This window comes from Blastocystis sp. subtype 4, assembly GCF_000743755.1.
Source record: "Blastocystis sp. subtype 4 strain WR1 chromosome Unknown seqid_0010, whole genome shotgun sequence".
Lineage (NCBI taxonomy): Eukaryota > Bigyra > Opalinata > Blastocystidae > Blastocystis > Blastocystis sp. subtype 4.
Window position 1 is genome coordinate 40,723 of NW_014569537.1, and position 18,803 is coordinate 59,525.

Here is an 18,803-nt window from a genome sequence, read left to right on the forward strand (position 1 = left end):
AACCACATATCATCATAGTCACACTCTTACGATACACTCATCACAATCAGTCATAGTCATTCACATCACACTTACACGATCCTGTTCACTAAAGTTGGTGATACCATGAAGCCTCTCGACTTGTTCCATAACAGACTTTAACAGAACTTCCAGTCTACCAGGGATATTCTCCAGTAACATTAGTGAGGTTAAGGATTCATAGTATGTCGTACGCAAATGACTGAAAGCTGGATTCTTCAGGAAAGGATAATTCACTTCCTAGTTCTCAGTGATTCAAATCACATCATACTGACAAATGCTCTAACAAATACTGAACCTCTTCTAATGACAGGAGTAAACGTGAATACTCATAACCTGATGTCAGATCACGAAGAACACGAAGACTTGCTGCTATGATACCTTCATGATCACTCCAATTTTGCAGATTGTCAGAAATCTAACCAATTTTAGTCATGACAAAAAAAGGACCTTATTCCAAATCACACGCAATACTTCAACATGATTCTTGAATCCAACTTTTTCAAAGAAATCTCGGAATGCCTGAAAATGATCTGATTTTAGCAAATCTCTTACCAAAGCTCTTGCAGGAGGAGTTGATTCCTGACAGTCATCATACTCACGTAGAATCGCAAGACTCTTCTGATCATTTATGAATGTGCGTCGGAATAACTATGAGTTATGAGTGCAACGACATACATACAAGGAAGAATTCTAAGAAAGCCAGTTCTAAGTGAACATGACAACTAGGAATGATAATGAGAATGTTCAATGACCGAAATCCAGATGATTTTTGGAGTTGAACACGAGTAAGAAGTGTGAAGACAGATCGGGCGAGAGAACTATCGACTTGATTGTGATTGTGATTCACCTGAACAAGCATAAATGATTGTCCTGTTAGAGTGTTAGCAATGATATGAATCAAAAGGGCCAGCTTATCTAGAAAACATTACTACTGAGATAAACCCACTTTCACATTGAATCCGCTCAGTTTCTTGTTGTAGAGAGTTCTAGTCAATCAACCATCTCCTTAACATATCACTTCATATTCATTCAGACATGCTGCCATTTTGGTCATCAAACAACTTCCATTCTTCTCATATTCAAATCTTATCATTTGTGGGAACTGACTCATTTCTTCTTGGATACCTTCAGGATTATCCAAGGGATTCACAGCTGTATCATCACACACTTGAATCAATCGACCTTCAATGTATGCTTCCACCACTTGAGGAATCAGATTCTGAAGGACGATTGCATTTGGACGAATTGCTTCTGTTAATGTCACATAACGATTAGCGCATGCCATTCGTGACCACAATGTCAATAGGAATGAAATTGAATTGGAACATGCATTCCAATCACGAAGAGAAACACATGTGAAATTGGCAATGAGTGTGAAACAAGTTGAATAGTGTGTGGTTTTCATTAGTTCTGATAACTGGAAATTTGACTATGAATTGAAAAATACGCATTCTCTCACTTTCAATCTACTTAACAACTGACACATCATGTTGTAAGTATCTTCATCTTGCATTCCATGACCACCATTCAAGACTCCCATCACTCCTTCAATTAACACATTCAAAAATTCTAATCGAGCATACTGATCTCGGAAGAGAGATCTTCGAACACTTGCATATAGCATTATGATTTCAAGTGTGGCTCGTGTTAATGGAGGTTCCAATTGAGCAAATCTATATATCACATCTCCCACCATTAACAAACAGATCAAAAAACACATACAATTGTTTACTGTTACATACTGGTCCTTCCCAAAGTTGAGGTAACTGAAGCACCCACATCTCATCAGAACCATCATCACCAGTACATCCTGTGAAATCAAACTGTAAGCATTTACTAAGAATATCGAGTGTCGATTGAAGGACCGTTTGACGATACTGCGGATCTGCAAAGGCAGGATCATTGTCATGAATGCTTTGAATCACCGATAGAGCGTACTGAAATATATCCAACAGATTTTCTGACATGAATTGCGTAGCCGTCTTGCGATGATCTGTGTTATCCACTTGGGGTGAGGAATCAACAATGAAGGTACATGTTCCAGGAAGATTCATTTGCTCCACAAAATCAGACATCATATTCAAACCAACCACCAGATAGGGACCCTTCAGATCGATAATCGCTTCGATAGACTCAAAGAGGGAACGATGACGACGATCCGAGATCCAGGAGAGTTTTGAAATCAGACCTATCGATGTAGAAATGCCACGGAGAACAATGGAATCAAGTTTTGGACCATTTGTCTCGATGTACTGAATCAGCATATTCCCTAAGGATTACAAATATTAACCACTTCTTACGAATCTCAAGACGACGATCTGGGGAGAAGGATGTCCAACTATCCTCAATCACATGTTTCAGCGATAAACTAAGACAAATCAACGCATTTCGGTTTTGCGAATAACGTAAAATGTATCTACATTCTTAACAATACTATTCACACAAACTCAATATCCCCTGCAAATGAACTATTCCCTGTGATTGTAGCAAGCTCTTCTCCTGCTTTCTGTGCTTCTATCCCACCAGTACCTCCGTATAAGCAATCACACAGATTTTCAAAGTATTTTAATTTCTCTTCATTCATTTCCTTTCTAAATAATCGTTACAACCAATCCTCTTAATGTTATTCACTTTCATAACCTAAGAAGAAAGGATCTCTTCAATCATCCCTATTTCCATTCCATATGGAGATATAATGATTTCAAAGAGAATACACAGACTTACATTCGTTCAAAGAAAGGAGTTACAGAGATATTGACGAACGAATAGAATACCACTTATTGGAGGGATTTTGGTATCATCTTCGTTTCAACTTATCTTTCTATCTAGGCGTATTCCTGAACAAACAATCTACCAACATTCCAAATTGTACCTTCCATCCTTTTCCATCTGAGTTAAATACGCATCAGCCTTATCTTCGCTCATTCCCTCTTCTTTCTTCAGAGCATCAATCAACCCCTGACGAATCTGCGCAGGAGCACGACCTGCCAGTCCACAATAATAGAAGTACCCTCCATCTTTGACAAGCGCATCACAGACTAACCTAGCATTCTCTCGTATTCGATCCTGAACATATATTTTATAACTTTGTTCACGAGAGAATGCAGGAATCACATGTGTCAAGACTCCCTCCTTTTGATACTGACTCCACAAATCACCATAAACAAACTCTTTCTTATAACGACATCCATAAAATAGAATTGTATTTCCAACAGTATTCCCTTGACGAGCAAGAGCCACACGATTTTCTGTGATTGCTTTGAATGGAGCAATTCCTGTTCCCAATCCTGCCATAATAACAGGAGTTTCAGAACGTTCAGGCATTCGCATTGTTCCTGGAGCAACCACTGCACGAATTTCTGTATTGTTTCCTGCAGTGAGTCGTCTCAGATAGGAGGTACATTGACCATGTCGTTCAACGCCTTTGGGAGTCGTCCAATCAACACCCACAATACAAAGTTGTATGGAAGATGGGTTAAGAAGAGGGGAAGAGGCTATCGAATAGTATCGTGGTTTCATGATGGGAATCATCTCTAGAAGTAAATCTAACGAGGGTTTTGCAGAAGGGAAACGACGAAGAATATCAGCATATGTGACTGTTTCCGTCATAAACTCTTTTAACAAAGTAGTTCCTTCTTTTGTCATTGTGGATTCCAATAATTCCTTCTCTTTGGAATCTGTAACCAAACGACTTAGTAGACTGTAGAAACGACGTGTAGGTCGACCAAATATATCCAACACCTCTGTGAACAGTGATCGAATGGTAGTTTGGGATGGAAGGAAGGTTCGACGAATGGCTTCACTCTTTGTGATCTTCACAACATCATCTCCATTCAAACCAAGCTCCTTCAATAATCGATCTACCTCTTCTGGAGGATTCTGAGGGTAGATTCCCAGAGTGTCACCAACATTATACTTGATCTTGCTTCCTGAGAGATCGATCTCAAAATGACGAATATCACGATCATATCCAGCTGGTGTGAGACGTTTAGTCTCTTTTAAAGGAAGGAGATGTGATCGAAGAGGTTTGAATGGCTTGATTTTTCCATCATTCGATTTCAAAATGGTTGCTGAATAATTTGATTTCGGAGGATCGTTATGAACCACTTGTTTACAATGCAGGGCCTCGTAGAGCAACGGGAGCCATTCATAATATTGTGTCTCATACTTCTCCTCATCACGATCATCTCCTAGTGTTAGAGGTGTCAGAAAACTAGCCCCAAGGGAGGTAAGCTTTGCCGAAAGATCTTTTGCAGCCTTGTTGAAATAGACGTATCCATGATCTCCTAAACCAAAGACTGAACAATTGACTCCCTTTAAAAAGGAGGAATCCTCGATCTTGGACAACGAATCATAGAAGTCCTTTGCATTACCAGGGAATTCTCCCTGACCTGCTGTGGAAGTAATAAACAAAACAGCTTCCTTGTCCTTCAGATCATTCACATCAACATCATTCAGCGTTTCCATTTCACACTCGATTCCCCTTCTCTCGAGATCTTCTTTTAGTTGCTTTGTCAAGTTCTCGGCATTTCCCGATTGTGAGCCATACAACAACGTTACTTCATCTGGACGTTTTGAACTATTCCAATCAATGATAGAAAACGATCCTACAGAGAAAAAGCGCGAGCAACCTGTGATAGAATAGGAGACGAGTTTGATAAGGATACTCTCCTAAGAAGTCGTGACACAGAGGATGAAACTGATTTCGAAAGAGTTAACATTGAATACAATGATAGAATGACGAAGTTGTCAACAAACACCAAATACCCGTGGCCGTTTGTAATAACTCAAACAAGCACTATTGAAACCACGTTTTAGTTCTTTGTTATTTGTCAAGGCTGTAAGATCGGATTCGTGGAGAGTGCGAGATTCTTGAGTTGCTAAAGGAGTGACAATTTCATCATCTGAACTGTCATTTGAAGACACTGGATTATCAGAGTCTTTAATGTCACTATTCTCTGATGTGCTTTGATATTTCTTTTTTTCTAACGATGACTGGACAAAATCCGGTAGAGGAACATCCGAAACCAGTCCTACCACTTCTCCTTGTTCTCGTAACCGTTTCTATTGATTACTAGATTACGACACTACCATACAGATTCATCAAAGTCCTTTTTAGACACATAGGAATGCTGTTCTCCTGGAAGCCACAAAGGATTGGGATCCAACTCCAATGCTTTTTGAACAAATGATATATACTCCTTCTCGAGTTCATCTATACGCTGTTTAAACTCTCGGATCTTAGCATCGGTATACTTCCGACTCCCTTCAATCTAAATCCTGATTGCTTTACTAAAAATCCAACCTGTTGAATAAAATAATCAATCTCTCTCTTGATATCCGGAATCCAACGACGAATCGCTTCCGCCGTATCTAATCGCTCTCTATCCCATTAGCATCCTCAATGCTTTATTACAATGGTGGACGCTTTCGTTGTCGAAACTGATCATTCTCTTTGGCAATCACAAATCTCTACTATTTATCATACCTCAGTGTAACTACATTCAACTCACTAATTTGCTTTTCTTCATTTCTTGCCATTCCTTATGTGATTTCAAAAAACAGTGCTTCTTTTGGAATTCATTGATATCCTCAAGAATCGATTCTTTAGTTTTCATAAAGCATGGAAGTAATTCTAGAGTATTGAGAAGTCATTTGGTAGGTGGAGAACGACAACATTGAGAATGGAGTGCAGATTGTGGCCTCTGGGGATGTAAGTATTCCTATCAGTAAAAGAGTCACTACTCCGTACCTTACAAAGTATGAACGAGCTCGTATTCTTGGTACTCGTGCCCTTCAGCTAAGGTTAGTTCTATGGAACAGATTTTAATCTCTAGTATGAATGCACCTCCAATGGTTGAAGTTACCGATCAAACGGATACACTTCAGATTGCTCTTGAGGAATTGAAACAGAAGAAGGTATTATTTGGTTATTTGAGTTTTATTCAACTAGATTCCTTTGATTATTCGCAGATTCCTTCCTAGTGGAAAGTACGAAGACTGGAGACTTGATGAACTCAACTTCGACTAACTTGTTCATTTATTGTCTTATGTTTGATATGTTACATTTTCTCATGGAATCTGAGTTTCTATCAACAAATAACTGAATAGATATGGTACAATCAGCTCTCCCATGCATTAAGCATGGAAATCACATCATCGATGGTAGGCCGATGGAATGTTTTCTTTGTTTTGGGATCTACTCCATCGTAAACAAGACATGAACGGATAATATCAGCATAATCTACACATTACCTTCACATATTCACTTGTACACTGAGGACAATCCCGTGGGAGTCGTGGCCGAAACCCATGGATGATGTCTTGAATGAAGAGATACTGATCATATCCATAAGGGGTTTCATATTTGTTTAGATTGGTTATTGAATAGGCACTGTTCCGAAGTACCAGCTCCAATAGAATGATTCCCACAGAGAACACATCTGTACTGAGTGATCGCATCCAGGAAGAAAGGAGTTCGGGAGCAGCACTAGGTATTATCCGTTCACAAGACAACATACGATGCAGGTGTACATAAATGCTTCGGATCCAACTCACTGGTTCCATCTACTGATCACTCTTTCAAAGAACAGAATACGAATCTGCATGGCAAAACCAAAATCACACAGTTTGAAATTTCCGTTTGAATCAACAACAATGTTCTTTATCTACATATCGATGCACGATACTACTCTTACTGAAAGATCTCCATGAGAAATGTGTTTGTCATGGAGATACTTCACAGCATCACAGATCTGGAGTGCCCGCCTTTTCAATTCCTGATTTGTTAACCTAACAGTAAAGGATACAAAATACACATACGTTACATTCTTTAGATTCTCTTCACGAAAGAACAGAGCTAATGACTTCTCTGCCCTTTCCAGAATCAACACAGGATAGCCATCAACAGAAATACCACATCCATAGCATGCAACAATATTCGGATGGTGTAGTTCCATCATTATTTCGCCTTCTGCCATCATGTCCTTCATGGCGTCATTTCCACAGTATCGAAACTTTTTAACAGCAACATGTTTCCCATCATATTCTCTATAATATTATTAAGAGAAAAAGCATCTACCCGTCATAGACATCTGAATATGCTCCAGTGCCAATTCGCTGTTGGCTCATCGAAACCTTACCAACCACCACCGGTTTTAAGATCATTAGAACAAAATAATGAATTCAGTTATGAAGAAAGAAATTCCAAGAATATTCTTTGAGATTCAGATAATCTTTACTTATTATTTTTCAAGAAACAAGAATATCTATTTGCAATTGTTCATTAAAACGACAATACGACCGCTCGAATTTCCACAAGCGATCAATGGAAAACCAGGATGGGTTTTGACTACAGATTGAACTGAAGCAATGTGTGGTGAAAAGAGTGACGGGAGCGCTGTTACGACTGGCTGCATCGACTTATGGAGAACAACTGAATATAACTACCTCAAATCCACTTTCATATACATACATTGATTTGACGAGGTTCATCCATAGAACCACATGTAAAATAGTTCACTCCTCCAATAAAATCTTTCTGAGGGATTGCCGAGGCTTGATCAGGTTTGTACCATTCAGCCATGAGTTTGGTTATCCATTTCCCCGTGTTATTACGATGTTGGATTGAAACACAATGCTCCTTCTCTTCAGATCCTGTGACAGTGGGGTATACTCGCAAATGATTATCTTGACAAGTTGTGACAATCATATCTCCAGTTTGGTTGAAGAATGCTGAGTTCACAGAGAGAGGATGGGAATATGTATGAAGACACTCATGACATGTTGGTTCTTTCACTTTCTCGTGGGTATGGGACTGATATGAAGAAGGCAATTTACGGATATCAAAAAGGTTAACAGATCGTCCAAGCGAAGCAGTCAACATCAGATGATCGTGAATATCAATCTGCTGATGAGTTTATTCACTTGGTCTTACTGTATTGACCTTCTTGTCATGTGCTTGGAATGAAGCTTGGATTTTCTGATTTCGAGAATCGATTAACAAGATTTCTCTGTCTATTCAACCAATAATGGAACAGTTACCCGTTGCTTAAACTAATATAGAATTGAGTTTCGTTAGTAGGATTAGGAGCACAGTGATGAATGAAGACATCTGCATCAAACGAATCTGTAGCTTTGAAGATGGTTTCAACCTTCATTGAATTCATATCAAATCGTTTGATAGATCTATCATAAGAACAGCTATATAGCATTGTATTATCCGAATTGTAGAACAATCGTGTGATTGGTCTAAATTCAATTAGTTGAACATCATGTACTCTTTTGATAAACGAAACTGCCAAGTATCGCCAAGATCTGAGATATCCCACATTTTGTTCTCTAACTCCGTTAAAGACGATTTGTCAATTGAACAGGGAAGTGACCAGAATCCTAATAAACCTCCTTTATCACCAGCAGTAATCTATGTTCATATTCTATGTTCAATCTTACTAACAGTTTGGAAGTTTGAGGGTGAATTGCCATGCTGTAGATTCGTCCAGGAACAACCTTCTTAGCTCCACTGAATTGGATTTCGGAGGTCCAGGTCCCTAAACTTGGGCTGTTCTTCTCTTCAACTGATCCTTTATTCACTGTTTCAAACAGAGACTTAAGATCACCTTGTGTTGCTAACTCAGAAGCATCGAAATCACCATCATAGGACTATTTATCATTCTCATAATTCTGATAGCTAACAATAGTTCCCTCGATCTCCATCAATTTCTCCTTTTCAGGTTGCGGCGGAATGTAGGGATGACTCTCTCGCATATCAAACTCATCTATAATGAATTCGGGTTTCTCACCCATTAATCTTCTAGATTTTCGGATGGGACCCGTGACAATGGGCTCCTCCTTCTTTTTTTTGACAGTTGATCCTTTTGATAGTTCGTGATTCACCTAGTATATGGATCCAAAACAGAAGAAATACACTATCAATGTGCAATTGTTCCAACAACTGCTTCCGCTTTTCCAGCGCCGCTTTCCTCTTATCTGCATATGATCCTTCTTTTACAAAGAAGCTGTGTATATCTCTTGGCATATAAACAATGAAAGACAAAAAAGGTCCCACCGAGATTTGAACTCGGATTGCAGGATTCAGAGTCCTGAGTGCTAACCATTACACCATGGGACCTTCACTTAATTTCTATTTCTGAAATTTAAAAAGATTCAATTTTGTTCAATCGTCATTGTTACCGCCATCTTTCTCATGGTTTTGAACTCTACTTTGCTGTACATCACGAGACAAGGATCATTAGAAGGTTTTTAACATTTGACCATTTTGGAGGCGAACGAAGATGGAGTAACGAACAACATTATGTTTTGGTTCAGGACGGATGAAGAGTAAATCTGTTTCCGATGATAGCTTTGAGCCGGAGAGTAGTAGTGTTTCGGATACTCCGAGCAAGGAAGGATCTCCGGAGGAGCCAATCAAGCTCTCTAGGGAACCAGATCTTCTTATCGATAGTTGGGAACCTTCGATCAAGAACATTTCTGTCTCATCTCAGTACACTTGGGATAATGATACCACTATAGATTGTCACCTATTGTAGATATTGGTACAAATAATTTGGCAGGAAAGTAAGTGTGTTAATGCTTGATGATGTGTAGACGACGTCAAAAGTCCCTTCAGTTCATTACTACTGAGTTGGTACTGATGATTATGAACCAAGAACAGTGTTATGGACCTGCTACAGTGAACCCTAGTGATATCTCTCTGCAGTTGCGTACATGCGTTACTTGTGACTCAAGTATAGATATTACTCGTCGTCGTATTTACGATATTATTCATGTGTTAAGCTGCGTTGGTCTTCTCCGTCGACTAAGTTATCGTCTCTATGGTTGGGAAGGAATGACATCAATGCAACAACTGTTCTCTCAGCTCCTTAATGTTCCTGTAGACAAATTATAATAGTCTAAGTGATAGTTTGATGAATTCGAAACACTCTTTGTTCATTGTTTTAGAAAGAAGGTTGAATTTGAAATCACGTAACTACATTGTCTTGTATATCCCATAGAACTGAAGAGAAAGAGGCCAAAAGTGAAAGTACCACGAAACATATCACAATCAAATTCCTTAAATACTTATTCTTATACCTCAAATCCGGTAGACGAACATTCAATAATCATGATATTGCTCCACTTGTAATTCGAGAGTTTCAAAACATTGACAGTGAGGAAGGAATTCGAAAATTGAAAAAAGATCGAGAGAAAAGTGGTGATTACAATGTCTGATAACATGTAGGTATTGAACGACGATTATATGATATTATCAGCGTGATGTGTGGTCTCGGTATCATCAAACGAAAAGTTGATTCTCTCCAATGGAATCTGACATCACTGGATCGTGATGCCGAAAACACTCGAACAATTGCCACTTACAATAAAGGGAACAATATGATGATCTGTCTAGCCAATTATATCATCACTGATAATCCCTCGGAAAGTGGCATTCCAGGAATACCCCAGAAAGATGATCCATCTATCAATGATGTGTGGTTATATTTGCGAAATGTCTTCAATGAACGTCACATTGTTACTGTCGTCGACATTGAGTACTTGATGCACATCATCAAAGAAGCAAGATTACATTCCGTAATTCACCTACAGAACTCCCTTCCATTTTCAACTAATTCCACCATCAATATCGATATTCCAGCTATTCCTGCAGCTTCTTCTCAACTGGCAGAAAATGATCCGATTTCTGAACTTCCACTAATCGAGATGATTCCTGGAATTACAACCCGGGTCACAGGAAGAGTGAGTTCTGTTCGTTGTGATCTCTCCAGCAAGCGAGGTAAGCGAGGAAAGACAGCAAAGCGCACATCTGATGGAGATTGGAAACAACCACGATCAAAACGATTACCTCGTGATGATTCAAAACCTCCATCCACATCAAAGACAAACGAAGTTGAACTGTTTGCTGAGACAGAGGTGATTTGGGGTGTTGATGTAGGGATACTCAAGCGATATCCCATAGATGCCAATCAATCCTTCCGTTCCATACCTTCCAGTAAGCAGAGATTCATCGCAATCTGGTTCTCTTCTAGCTTCACCTTTCCGACCCAACCCCTTCTCGTCCCCTCCAAATGGATCTTTCCTTCTGGCATCTCCATTACACGGTCGATCGGATTTGTTTGTCGGTCATGCCACACCACTCCGAGAGCGATCTCCTCCACTCCCATCTCAAGCCATCTTAACATCACCACTTTCTTACTCACGTTTCAATTCTCCTATGAGCTTTTCCTTTACCAGTTTCCAAAATCGATCTCCTGATATCAGTATTCCACATCAAACTGTAGAAAACCTCAATATCGGAATATCTACACTTGTAGAAGCAACTGCGATGGATCTTCCCATTCTTCCTGCAATACCGGTATTTCCAGGTCCTACTAATGAAGAAAAAGAAGTGGAAAAACCGCTGGAACAAAAGAAACCTTTAGTGTATTCTTGTTTGTTGAGGAGTATATGACGAATCCTTTTCAAACCATCAATTACTCACTCTTACGTCGAAGAGGAAGACTCCGGAATGAAGATACGTAGACTTTGGGTTCATTCCTAAGAATAAGGAAATTCTTTGCATATCAAATGAGAAACCTATCTTTATCTCAAACAAATCTTCAAACACAAGAAAAGAACTATGTGAATTGTATTCGAATCGACAATACGAGTAATCAACTGTACTCAATTCCAATGATCTGATAAGTCGTAGATTAATATCTGGAGACAATATGGGAAGGATTCGTCTTTTTGACCTCACACTTCTTGACAAGAAAGCAAGAGAAAGATCAGAAGTTTCTGTATCTAATTCTGCTGATAATCCAAGGTGTTATTTGTATCGTTTTATCTAGTGTAGATGTCATTCGAAGATGATCACCTCACTTTCGTGGTATCCTATTGACAATGGATTGTTTCTCTCAGGTAGTACTGATCAGTTTGTCAATGCATGTCCACTTTGTATCCATGACACGTAGGTTTGGGATACCGAGCATTTTTCGATTGTTTCTCACATTCGATATAAACACCCTGTTGTAGATGTTGAAATGCCGACATTCGGATCGTTCACTCACAAGATGGCAGCAATTTGTAGTGGTCTCAATGGGATTTCGTTAATCGATCTATTTTCTGGAAATACAACACAGGAAGTTATCGGTGGACCTGAACGAGCTACTTGCTGTTGTTGGAACCCGATGTGAAGATACAGGTGCTTAAGTGAAAACTAGAAATGAATATGAGATTGCTGTGGGGGATGCTAGTGGTAGCTGTGTGGTTTATGACATTCGGAAAATGGCGGGTCACTGTGTCGTTAGGTGACCAAACATGAGTGTGCTGATGCATAGTGAATTTGATAATCCAATATATATCCTTATCCACAATAACTACATTCTTTCTTAATCTAACATTCTGCTCCAATTACGTCTTGCTTCTATACTTCCGATGGTAGTCGATTTATCTCGTATGTGATTGTCATTTGAAGTCATCTAGAGTTGGAGCTGAACCAAATCCCATTCGAGTCTTTGATGGATTCTCCTTACAAGCTAATCCCATCTCCATTGATGGAGTTTCTCCGTGGGGAAGTATTGTATTGAAACCATGTCTGGCGGGAGATTCATATTTATGTTATCCTGACTCTGTGGCTTGTGCTGTGAAAGTGATTGAAATTGATTCAGGTGAGTGTGTAAATACTATTGTTGGACATATGGATGCTGTAACCTGTTGCTGTTTCCGACAGGAATTATGTGAATTGTAATGATGAACTGAGTGGTTTATAGTGAGATATTCTGGAGGTCGTGATGGTTTCATTCTTCGTTATGACAACATTCGTGTGAATGAAAGCAATTTCCGAGGGAATGATTCTCTTGAAGAGTGGGAAGATGACAGTGAGGATTTGGATGTTTGTTAACCAACATCTTCACTCTACTGTACCAGCACAATCCAAATGTGTATAGTTATGCCCATCGAACAGAATCTAAAGTTCAGACCAATAATCATTCTCGTACTTTATCTGTGAGGTACTCTCCACAATGCTTACAGGGGAGAGTCTTTAGTTCATTAATACAGTTCGCACAAAAAGGACGGAATTTGGATTCTCCATTATAGGTTATCATCCGTTTATAGAACTTGTCGTCTGTAAAAGGAGCTCTGCATCGAAAGCAAACAAAATGATACTAGACCATGAGTAGAGACGATTTACGTTACATAATGATAGAATTGGTTCATAGCTTCGATAGACTTAGATTCGGTAATTTCGTGTCCACATTCAGCACATATCTTATAGTACTCCTTTTCATAACATTGGAGACAATACACAGTATTCTAGACATCATCACTCGTTTTCAGATTAACATCGCGGATTTGAAACGGGTTAGGGCTCACCTTCTTACCACACTTCTGACAGACGAAACAATCAACATGATACGTTTTTCCAGCAACGTCCAAAACAGTTCCACAAAGAGGTTTATCACAACGAGGACATAGCTCCTTGCTCATCACAATCAATTCTGGTAAAAACAAACAAAGAATAAGAGAACAAGAAACAAAAAGCAAAAAGTCTCACAACTCCATCATATCATCAATCATATCATCAATCAAGGACGGTCGAAGAATATCACTCACTCGGACATCATCTGACAATGTTGCTTCCACATCACTCATCCGTAATTCACCCACAATCTCTCGTAGTTCCTTACTAAATTGGGATGAAGTATCGGAGATTCTCTGTTCCTGAAGGGGCGGAGAGGGAATGGTTAGACCTTGTCGCTGACCTTGATCTTGATGTGGTACTGTAAAACGATGAACTGGAATATGAGTCTGTTCTGTGGATACTGTATCCGCTGTTATGCGCGATGAAACACCTTTTGGACGAATCAAAGGTCCCCAAGGTGTTTGTTTGTTTTCAGATTCCCGCGGGGATGGATCAGGAATGACAACAGGATCAATAGCATAAAATTGAGGTTGAGAAGGAGGTGGTTGTGGAGGTGTTTTATTACGATGAAGAGAGAGAGTGAGATGAGGAGGGAAGGTAGGAACAGGAGGAGGTGGTCCTTTGCGATGTGATAGGAGTGGTGGAGACTGCTTTATGGTGGAATGAATTCCAGGTGGAGTACTTGGAGAAGAACTTGGAGAAGAACCAGGAGGAGTAGCAGGAGTAGTAGCAGGTGAAACAGCAGGTGACGTACCAGGTAGAATACCAGATGGAGTCACCAACTTTGCTGTATCAGGAGATGTTACATAACAAGGTTCTGATTGTTTGAGAAGTGATATGATTTGATTCAATTGTAACATTTGTGCATCCTTCTGTTCTATTCCTAATCACATTTCATTCAATCTCACGTAATTGTTCAGATAACCTCTGAATCTGCGATTTCAACAATTCAATCTCTTATAATTATTCTCTTCTTATAATCAAACCTTTCTCTTTCTGTATACAAATTTCATTCACTTCATTATCATAACAGTGAATCAATTCAGTTAATATGGATTCTTTGTTCTCGTGATGTTCAGTAATCCTTGAACACTATACTTATAATCACTATACAATTTCTACCATTTGTCGGATCTGTTGTGTCAAATGAGATCGACCTGTAGCTATAAGTCTATTTGGTTTCGCATTCACTCGAAGACGCTCACACATCTCCTATCAATCAATCCATTCTTAGGCTACTACAGACACAACTGAATCCCGAAAAACAGTTTCAATCTCATCGATATGATGGAAACAACGCTCACAAAGAGGAAGTGAAGAAATGTCAATTGTGGATGAGGTGAGATGAAATGGAGAGATTGTTGTATGAGGTAGTAGAGGCTGAACTGAAACTAAAGGAATCATTGACACAGCATCCAGAGCTGCAACAGTATCATCAATGTCTCGACCATAATTGCTTAAAGTATGAATGAAAATGACCGAACCTGGCTTATCACTCAATAAGTGATCCTTTAACAGTGCTGTCAGCTGACAGTAATGATATGTTGTGATTCCTTTTTGACTGAGAAGCGTCTAGTAATAACTTGATTATTATAAAATCACTTCTTTCTCTTCATTCTCTGGAGCTTCTACCACCTGAGCCACACATTTGATCAACATTTGCATAGATACAAAACTCCGTTTGGATAACGTTGTCAACTGCCCACGGTTATTTTGTACTTTTTGCGGTTCACATCCAGCTAGATCTACAAATCGAGCAGCAGCGATGGAAGTATCAACAGAATTGATTCCTAGGAATAATAAAAAGACTATGAACGAACGCATGACCAGTCGAATGGTGTAAATGATATGAATATCCTCCGAATTCTTCTGCCTTGCAGTATTGTAAATTTGAATGTTACGAAGTCCTCGTGATAAAATGGACTTGGATTGAAGAGAAGAAGTCACTTCCAGCTCACAATAAGTTGGAGTAGATCCACCTGAATAGCTTCCTTTGAATTCAGGCCGTTCCCTACAGCTAACATCATTTTAACTCGATTACGTCAACATATCAACACTGGATTCTTCATACACACCAACAATCGATAGTTTCAGAATGTAGTTTTTCTGTGATGCTTTACTGTGTTGAGGGATCAGATCCAGTAAATGACGAATCGATCTCAAGAGCAATCCATCGTTACTACGTCTAATCTCGACCCATATTCCTTACTTTGAATTTCCAACACTTGTATAGCTCTTTCCACTTCCTGTTAATCCATAACACACAAAAAGGGCATTCTTCTTCTCAAATAGCTTCTCAACGTAACTCTGTCCGAACTTCTGAAAAAATGACAGCTACACCTTCATGCCGATTCTTCTCACATACCTGATCTACGGAAGGGTCTACTAAACCAGATGAAGAAAAATGGGCTTCCTTCCTTCCTTGACGATAATACTAGAATGAAGAGGAGATTGTATACTCACTGTTGAAGTCACTGGAAATACTACATCAAAGGATGTGTTGGATGTCTTCTTGAATAGAGGAATAAGTTCCGTAGATCCCGATCTCTGGGGTCGAAAGCGATCGATAACAAGGACCTGCTTTGGACTCTGCATACGATCTCACCTATATCATAAATTGGTTCTTGCGATGTTTACGCCAAGGTGGAATTCAAATCAATTGGGTTTCTAGCACGAGGACGGGATAGTGAGTCATCAGCTAGAAGGCGGTATTTCGGGAGTCCAAATACCGGCGCCATTTTGAGTGGTCAAAAAAGTATCTTCAGAATGCTAACACAAAAACTATTGAAGTATAAGTGTATCGGAAGAAAATCATTTGTTCCGCCTATTGGCACAATTCTGCAAAGATCCGTATATGATCTACCTGATGTGAGTCGGGAGATGTTCATCAAACACTGTACGGTATTAATTGAACGACGTGGATTTAGTAATATCCATCTTGGAGTCAAAAAACTCTCTCGTGATGGAAAGGTTGAAACGTTTGATATCTCATATGGATATGTCATTCGCCATTACTGTAAATGTAACTTTGGAGACAATCCTGTTCAGGAGTCGGAGATTAAAGCCTTTGAAGTCGGATCTTGGTAGAGTCCTCACCATTAGAAATCGCTGCTTCGTTGCAATATTTTGCCAACACGAGGAGTATTCTTTAGCCAATCTCCTTTTGTAAAAGGTGACTTAGATTTCGATGTGTTACTAGTTGACCCTGAAAATTACTCAATGCTGTATCAAGATGCGGTAAAAGATAGGGTAATTCGGTATTGTATGTACTGCGCTTGTATTTGTGCCACTATTCTATTATACTGGTCATGTAGGAATTAGATTGTATATTTTAGTCTAGTTGTTGATGATCTTAATGTTCACTCCAAGAGATGGAGGGCCAAGTATCGAAGTTACAAGCGTGAGGTCCATATTATACACGACGAGGAGGAAGAAGATGATGATGAAGAAGAAGTTATTGCTCTCTGGCCTACGAATTAACAAAGACATGTTTGCTAATAATCCTTTGGATGGACAAGAACCATATCCGATGAGTAGTTCTAGTAACAAACACTGTATTCCTAGGAACTACGGAAATGACAAACGACACAGAATTGATAGATCTATGAATTTAGATACTCCAATAATCACAAACACTCATAATTAACACACCACAATCAATGAAAACATTAATGAAATTAGAAAACACAATCTTCGTGGTAATATCTTGTATATGGTAAATGCAATTGATTAATACCAATACACTCATTGTGGAGAGTATTCCCATTATCTACAGCTAATCCAGTCTTTCCAAAGCTACAATTCTCTTCAAATTCTTTGTAACATGAATACAACAGAATAACACAATTGCCTCACCCAGAATGGGAACAGACAAGGCAAGAAAGAACGAAAAGTAATCCTTCCAGACAAGAACAGCCAATAGAGTGACCAGAACACCCTATGCTATCAATTTGAAAGAGCATCCAAACTAATGTGAAGGATGATGATACTGTCATGCGACGAACACTTGTCTCTTCCTTTTCTTTCTGTAGCAATCTATTTATCATATTTACGGGTCAAAGAAACTCTTCTTTATTATTCAAGACATCGTCTTTTGTGTTCACAACTACATTGTTACTAATTTATCCTACACACACAATTCAAAGTATTCCACTGTGTAGACGGCTCATTTGACGGATCCTTGAAAAGGGTTTGTTTTGACTCGCAGGCGATAGCTTGTCCAACAGGAATGGAATAATTCATTATTGTCTTCTAAGATTATCTGCCGGCTTTAACAAATATACCGAATCCTCAGACACAATTAGGGTTCGATTTGGTCGTTTTTGAGTTCATTGTACTCTTCTCTTCCAGTTCGACATGAAAATCTGCTTATTTCTTTTTATTGTTCTTTTTACGGCTGGGTATGAGTTGGAAGGTACATTGAACTGTAGATATTATTTCTATGTATCCAAGTACATGACTAATCGCAAAGATGACCATTTTCGAACATTCGTAGTTTTTGTTGTCACATTTGATTTTTAGGTTTTCAAGACTGACAGTCCAACAAGAGGAACCATACTGACACATGGTATTCTATTTTAGTTCATCTGATCATGAGATGCGGAAGTTCGTTTCAATAATGAGTTGACGAAGTCTCCACATGCCTTTCAGTCTCAAATAATACAAACAAATAATACTCGTGTGGAGGTGACTCCGTCTCTCAAAGTGACAGCACGACCAATTCCTGAAAGTAGGACATTAGGACGTTAAAATTCCATAATAGGCGTACTTAACTTTACTCTTCTCATTCCCAATTCTGAGAAAGCAGTGTGTAGTGATTGTTTTATTCTTCATATGGGACAGCGTATTCCATATAACCGTAGGTGAAGAGCATGAAATGAACCTAAGAAAGTGACTCTCTTATTCGAGATCCAAATCGTGTTTCGATCTCCATTATCACTTCTTCTACGTTCCTTTGGTTTAATCTTTTCACCATAGATTTGAGCGTTTAGCCTTTCTTCCTCATCTTCTGAAGCGATGGCCTTCTTATTTCGTGATAGCTGTTCAGTGCAAGAGTAACCATGTTAAACAAACAGTCAAGTATGTTCAGGAGTTAAATCTTCCTGATCGTGTGTCTATTGTTGTGATGCCGCTCCGACCTACACAAAACAAGTTCTATGTGAACAAACTACGAAACCTTGCTATTAAAGCAATACGAACAACTCACTTCATTCCACTTGACATGGATTTGTGGCCCATGGGTTTGATTGTCTTCCTTCCATTACATCTAGAGAATTTGTATTCCGAGCTTATTTCTCTTCCATCTGGAATCCTCAATTCCAACGAAACTGCTGTGATTATCCCTGCTATGTTTCTTAAGCCC

General features: G+C 39.1%; 12 protein-coding genes across 12 annotated transcripts; 5 read left to right on the plus strand and 7 right to left on the minus strand.

Moving 5' to 3' along the window:
• Positions 1-60: 60 nt before the first annotated feature.
• JH06_0203 (exportin-like protein) lies at positions 61-2,605 on the minus strand (the record flags this gene model as incomplete). Its single annotated transcript, XM_014674383.1, has 11 exons — positions 61-258; positions 290-436; positions 469-540; positions 574-669; positions 701-936; positions 968-1,007; positions 1,040-1,450; positions 1,481-1,694; positions 1,726-2,290; positions 2,322-2,437; positions 2,469-2,605. 11 exons carry the CDS (start codon positions 2,603-2,605, stop codon positions 61-63), a joined length of 2,232 nt encoding a protein of 743 aa, XP_014529869.1.
• Positions 2,606-2,871: 266 nt separating this feature from the next.
• Positions 2,872-4,488, minus strand: JH06_0204 (pyruvate NADP+ Oxidoreductase; the record flags this gene model as incomplete). Its single annotated transcript, XM_014674384.1, has 1 exon — positions 2,872-4,488. The coding sequence occupies one exon, from the start codon at positions 4,486-4,488 to the stop codon at positions 2,872-2,874; it is 1,617 nt and encodes a 538-aa protein (XP_014529870.1).
• Positions 4,489-4,770: 282 nt separating this feature from the next.
• Positions 4,771-5,562, minus strand: JH06_0205 (hypothetical protein; the record flags this gene model as incomplete). Its single annotated transcript, XM_014674385.1, has 5 exons — positions 4,771-5,085; positions 5,118-5,294; positions 5,327-5,405; positions 5,438-5,493; positions 5,524-5,562. The coding sequence occupies 5 exons, from the start codon at positions 5,560-5,562 to the stop codon at positions 4,771-4,773; spliced, it is 666 nt and encodes a 221-aa protein (XP_014529871.1).
• Positions 5,563-5,644: 82 nt separating this feature from the next.
• Positions 5,645-6,052, plus strand: JH06_0206 (DNA-directed RNA polymerases 1, 2 and 3; the record flags this gene model as incomplete). The annotated part of the gene is made up of 4 exons (XM_014674386.1): positions 5,645-5,650; positions 5,684-5,826; positions 5,859-5,940; positions 5,975-6,052. 4 exons carry the CDS (start codon positions 5,645-5,647, stop codon positions 6,050-6,052), a joined length of 309 nt encoding a protein of 102 aa, XP_014529872.1.
• A 91-nt stretch (positions 6,053-6,143) lies between these two features.
• Positions 6,144-7,188, minus strand: JH06_0207 (serine/threonine protein kinase; the record flags this gene model as incomplete). The annotated part of the gene is made up of 7 exons (XM_014674387.1): positions 6,144-6,220; positions 6,270-6,511; positions 6,543-6,588; positions 6,620-6,689; positions 6,720-6,813; positions 6,844-7,071; positions 7,103-7,188. 7 exons carry the CDS (start codon positions 7,186-7,188, stop codon positions 6,144-6,146), a joined length of 843 nt encoding a protein of 280 aa, XP_014529873.1.
• A 295-nt stretch (positions 7,189-7,483) lies between these two features.
• On the minus strand, positions 7,484-8,826 carry JH06_0208 (WD40 repeat domain-containing protein; the record flags this gene model as incomplete). The annotated part of the gene is made up of 6 exons (XM_014674388.1): positions 7,484-7,927; positions 7,958-8,033; positions 8,065-8,271; positions 8,301-8,443; positions 8,473-8,682; positions 8,716-8,826. The coding sequence occupies 6 exons, from the start codon at positions 8,824-8,826 to the stop codon at positions 7,484-7,486; spliced, it is 1,191 nt and encodes a 396-aa protein (XP_014529874.1).
• Positions 8,827-9,353: 527 nt separating this feature from the next.
• JH06_0209 (hypothetical protein) lies at positions 9,354-11,292 on the plus strand (the record flags this gene model as incomplete). The annotated part of the gene is made up of 6 exons (XM_014674389.1): positions 9,354-9,523; positions 9,553-9,597; positions 9,628-9,913; positions 9,944-10,005; positions 10,035-10,231; positions 10,262-11,292. The coding sequence occupies 6 exons, from the start codon at positions 9,354-9,356 to the stop codon at positions 11,290-11,292; spliced, it is 1,791 nt and encodes a 596-aa protein (XP_014529875.1).
• A 312-nt stretch (positions 11,293-11,604) lies between these two features.
• Positions 11,605-12,330, plus strand: JH06_0210 (hypothetical protein; the record flags this gene model as incomplete). The annotated part of the gene is made up of 5 exons (XM_014674390.1): positions 11,605-11,696; positions 11,729-11,842; positions 11,873-11,954; positions 11,991-12,208; positions 12,240-12,330. 5 exons carry the CDS (start codon positions 11,605-11,607, stop codon positions 12,328-12,330), a joined length of 597 nt encoding a protein of 198 aa, XP_014529876.1.
• A 123-nt stretch (positions 12,331-12,453) lies between these two features.
• Positions 12,454-12,919, plus strand: JH06_0211 (hypothetical protein; the record flags this gene model as incomplete). The annotated part of the gene is made up of 3 exons (XM_014674391.1): positions 12,454-12,472; positions 12,504-12,762; positions 12,793-12,919. The coding sequence occupies 3 exons, from the start codon at positions 12,454-12,456 to the stop codon at positions 12,917-12,919; spliced, it is 405 nt and encodes a 134-aa protein (XP_014529877.1).
• A 9-nt stretch (positions 12,920-12,928) lies between these two features.
• JH06_0212 (LIM domain containing protein) lies at positions 12,929-13,506 on the minus strand (the record flags this gene model as incomplete). The annotated part of the gene is made up of 4 exons (XM_014674392.1): positions 12,929-12,985; positions 13,017-13,158; positions 13,211-13,332; positions 13,363-13,506. 4 exons carry the CDS (start codon positions 13,504-13,506, stop codon positions 12,929-12,931), a joined length of 465 nt encoding a protein of 154 aa, XP_014529878.1.
• A 63-nt stretch (positions 13,507-13,569) lies between these two features.
• Positions 13,570-16,036, minus strand: JH06_0213 (hypothetical protein; the record flags this gene model as incomplete). The annotated part of the gene is made up of 10 exons (XM_014674393.1): positions 13,570-14,318; positions 14,350-14,397; positions 14,428-14,533; positions 14,555-14,653; positions 14,684-15,013; positions 15,044-15,452; positions 15,483-15,620; positions 15,651-15,736; positions 15,807-15,875; positions 15,929-16,036. The coding sequence occupies 10 exons, from the start codon at positions 16,034-16,036 to the stop codon at positions 13,570-13,572; spliced, it is 2,142 nt and encodes a 713-aa protein (XP_014529879.1).
• A 285-nt stretch (positions 16,037-16,321) lies between these two features.
• On the plus strand, positions 16,322-16,921 carry JH06_0214 (hypothetical protein; the record flags this gene model as incomplete). Its single annotated transcript, XM_014674394.1, has 3 exons — positions 16,322-16,513; positions 16,544-16,751; positions 16,782-16,921. 3 exons carry the CDS (start codon positions 16,322-16,324, stop codon positions 16,919-16,921), a joined length of 540 nt encoding a protein of 179 aa, XP_014529880.1.
• Positions 16,922-18,803: the final 1,882 nt, after the last annotated feature.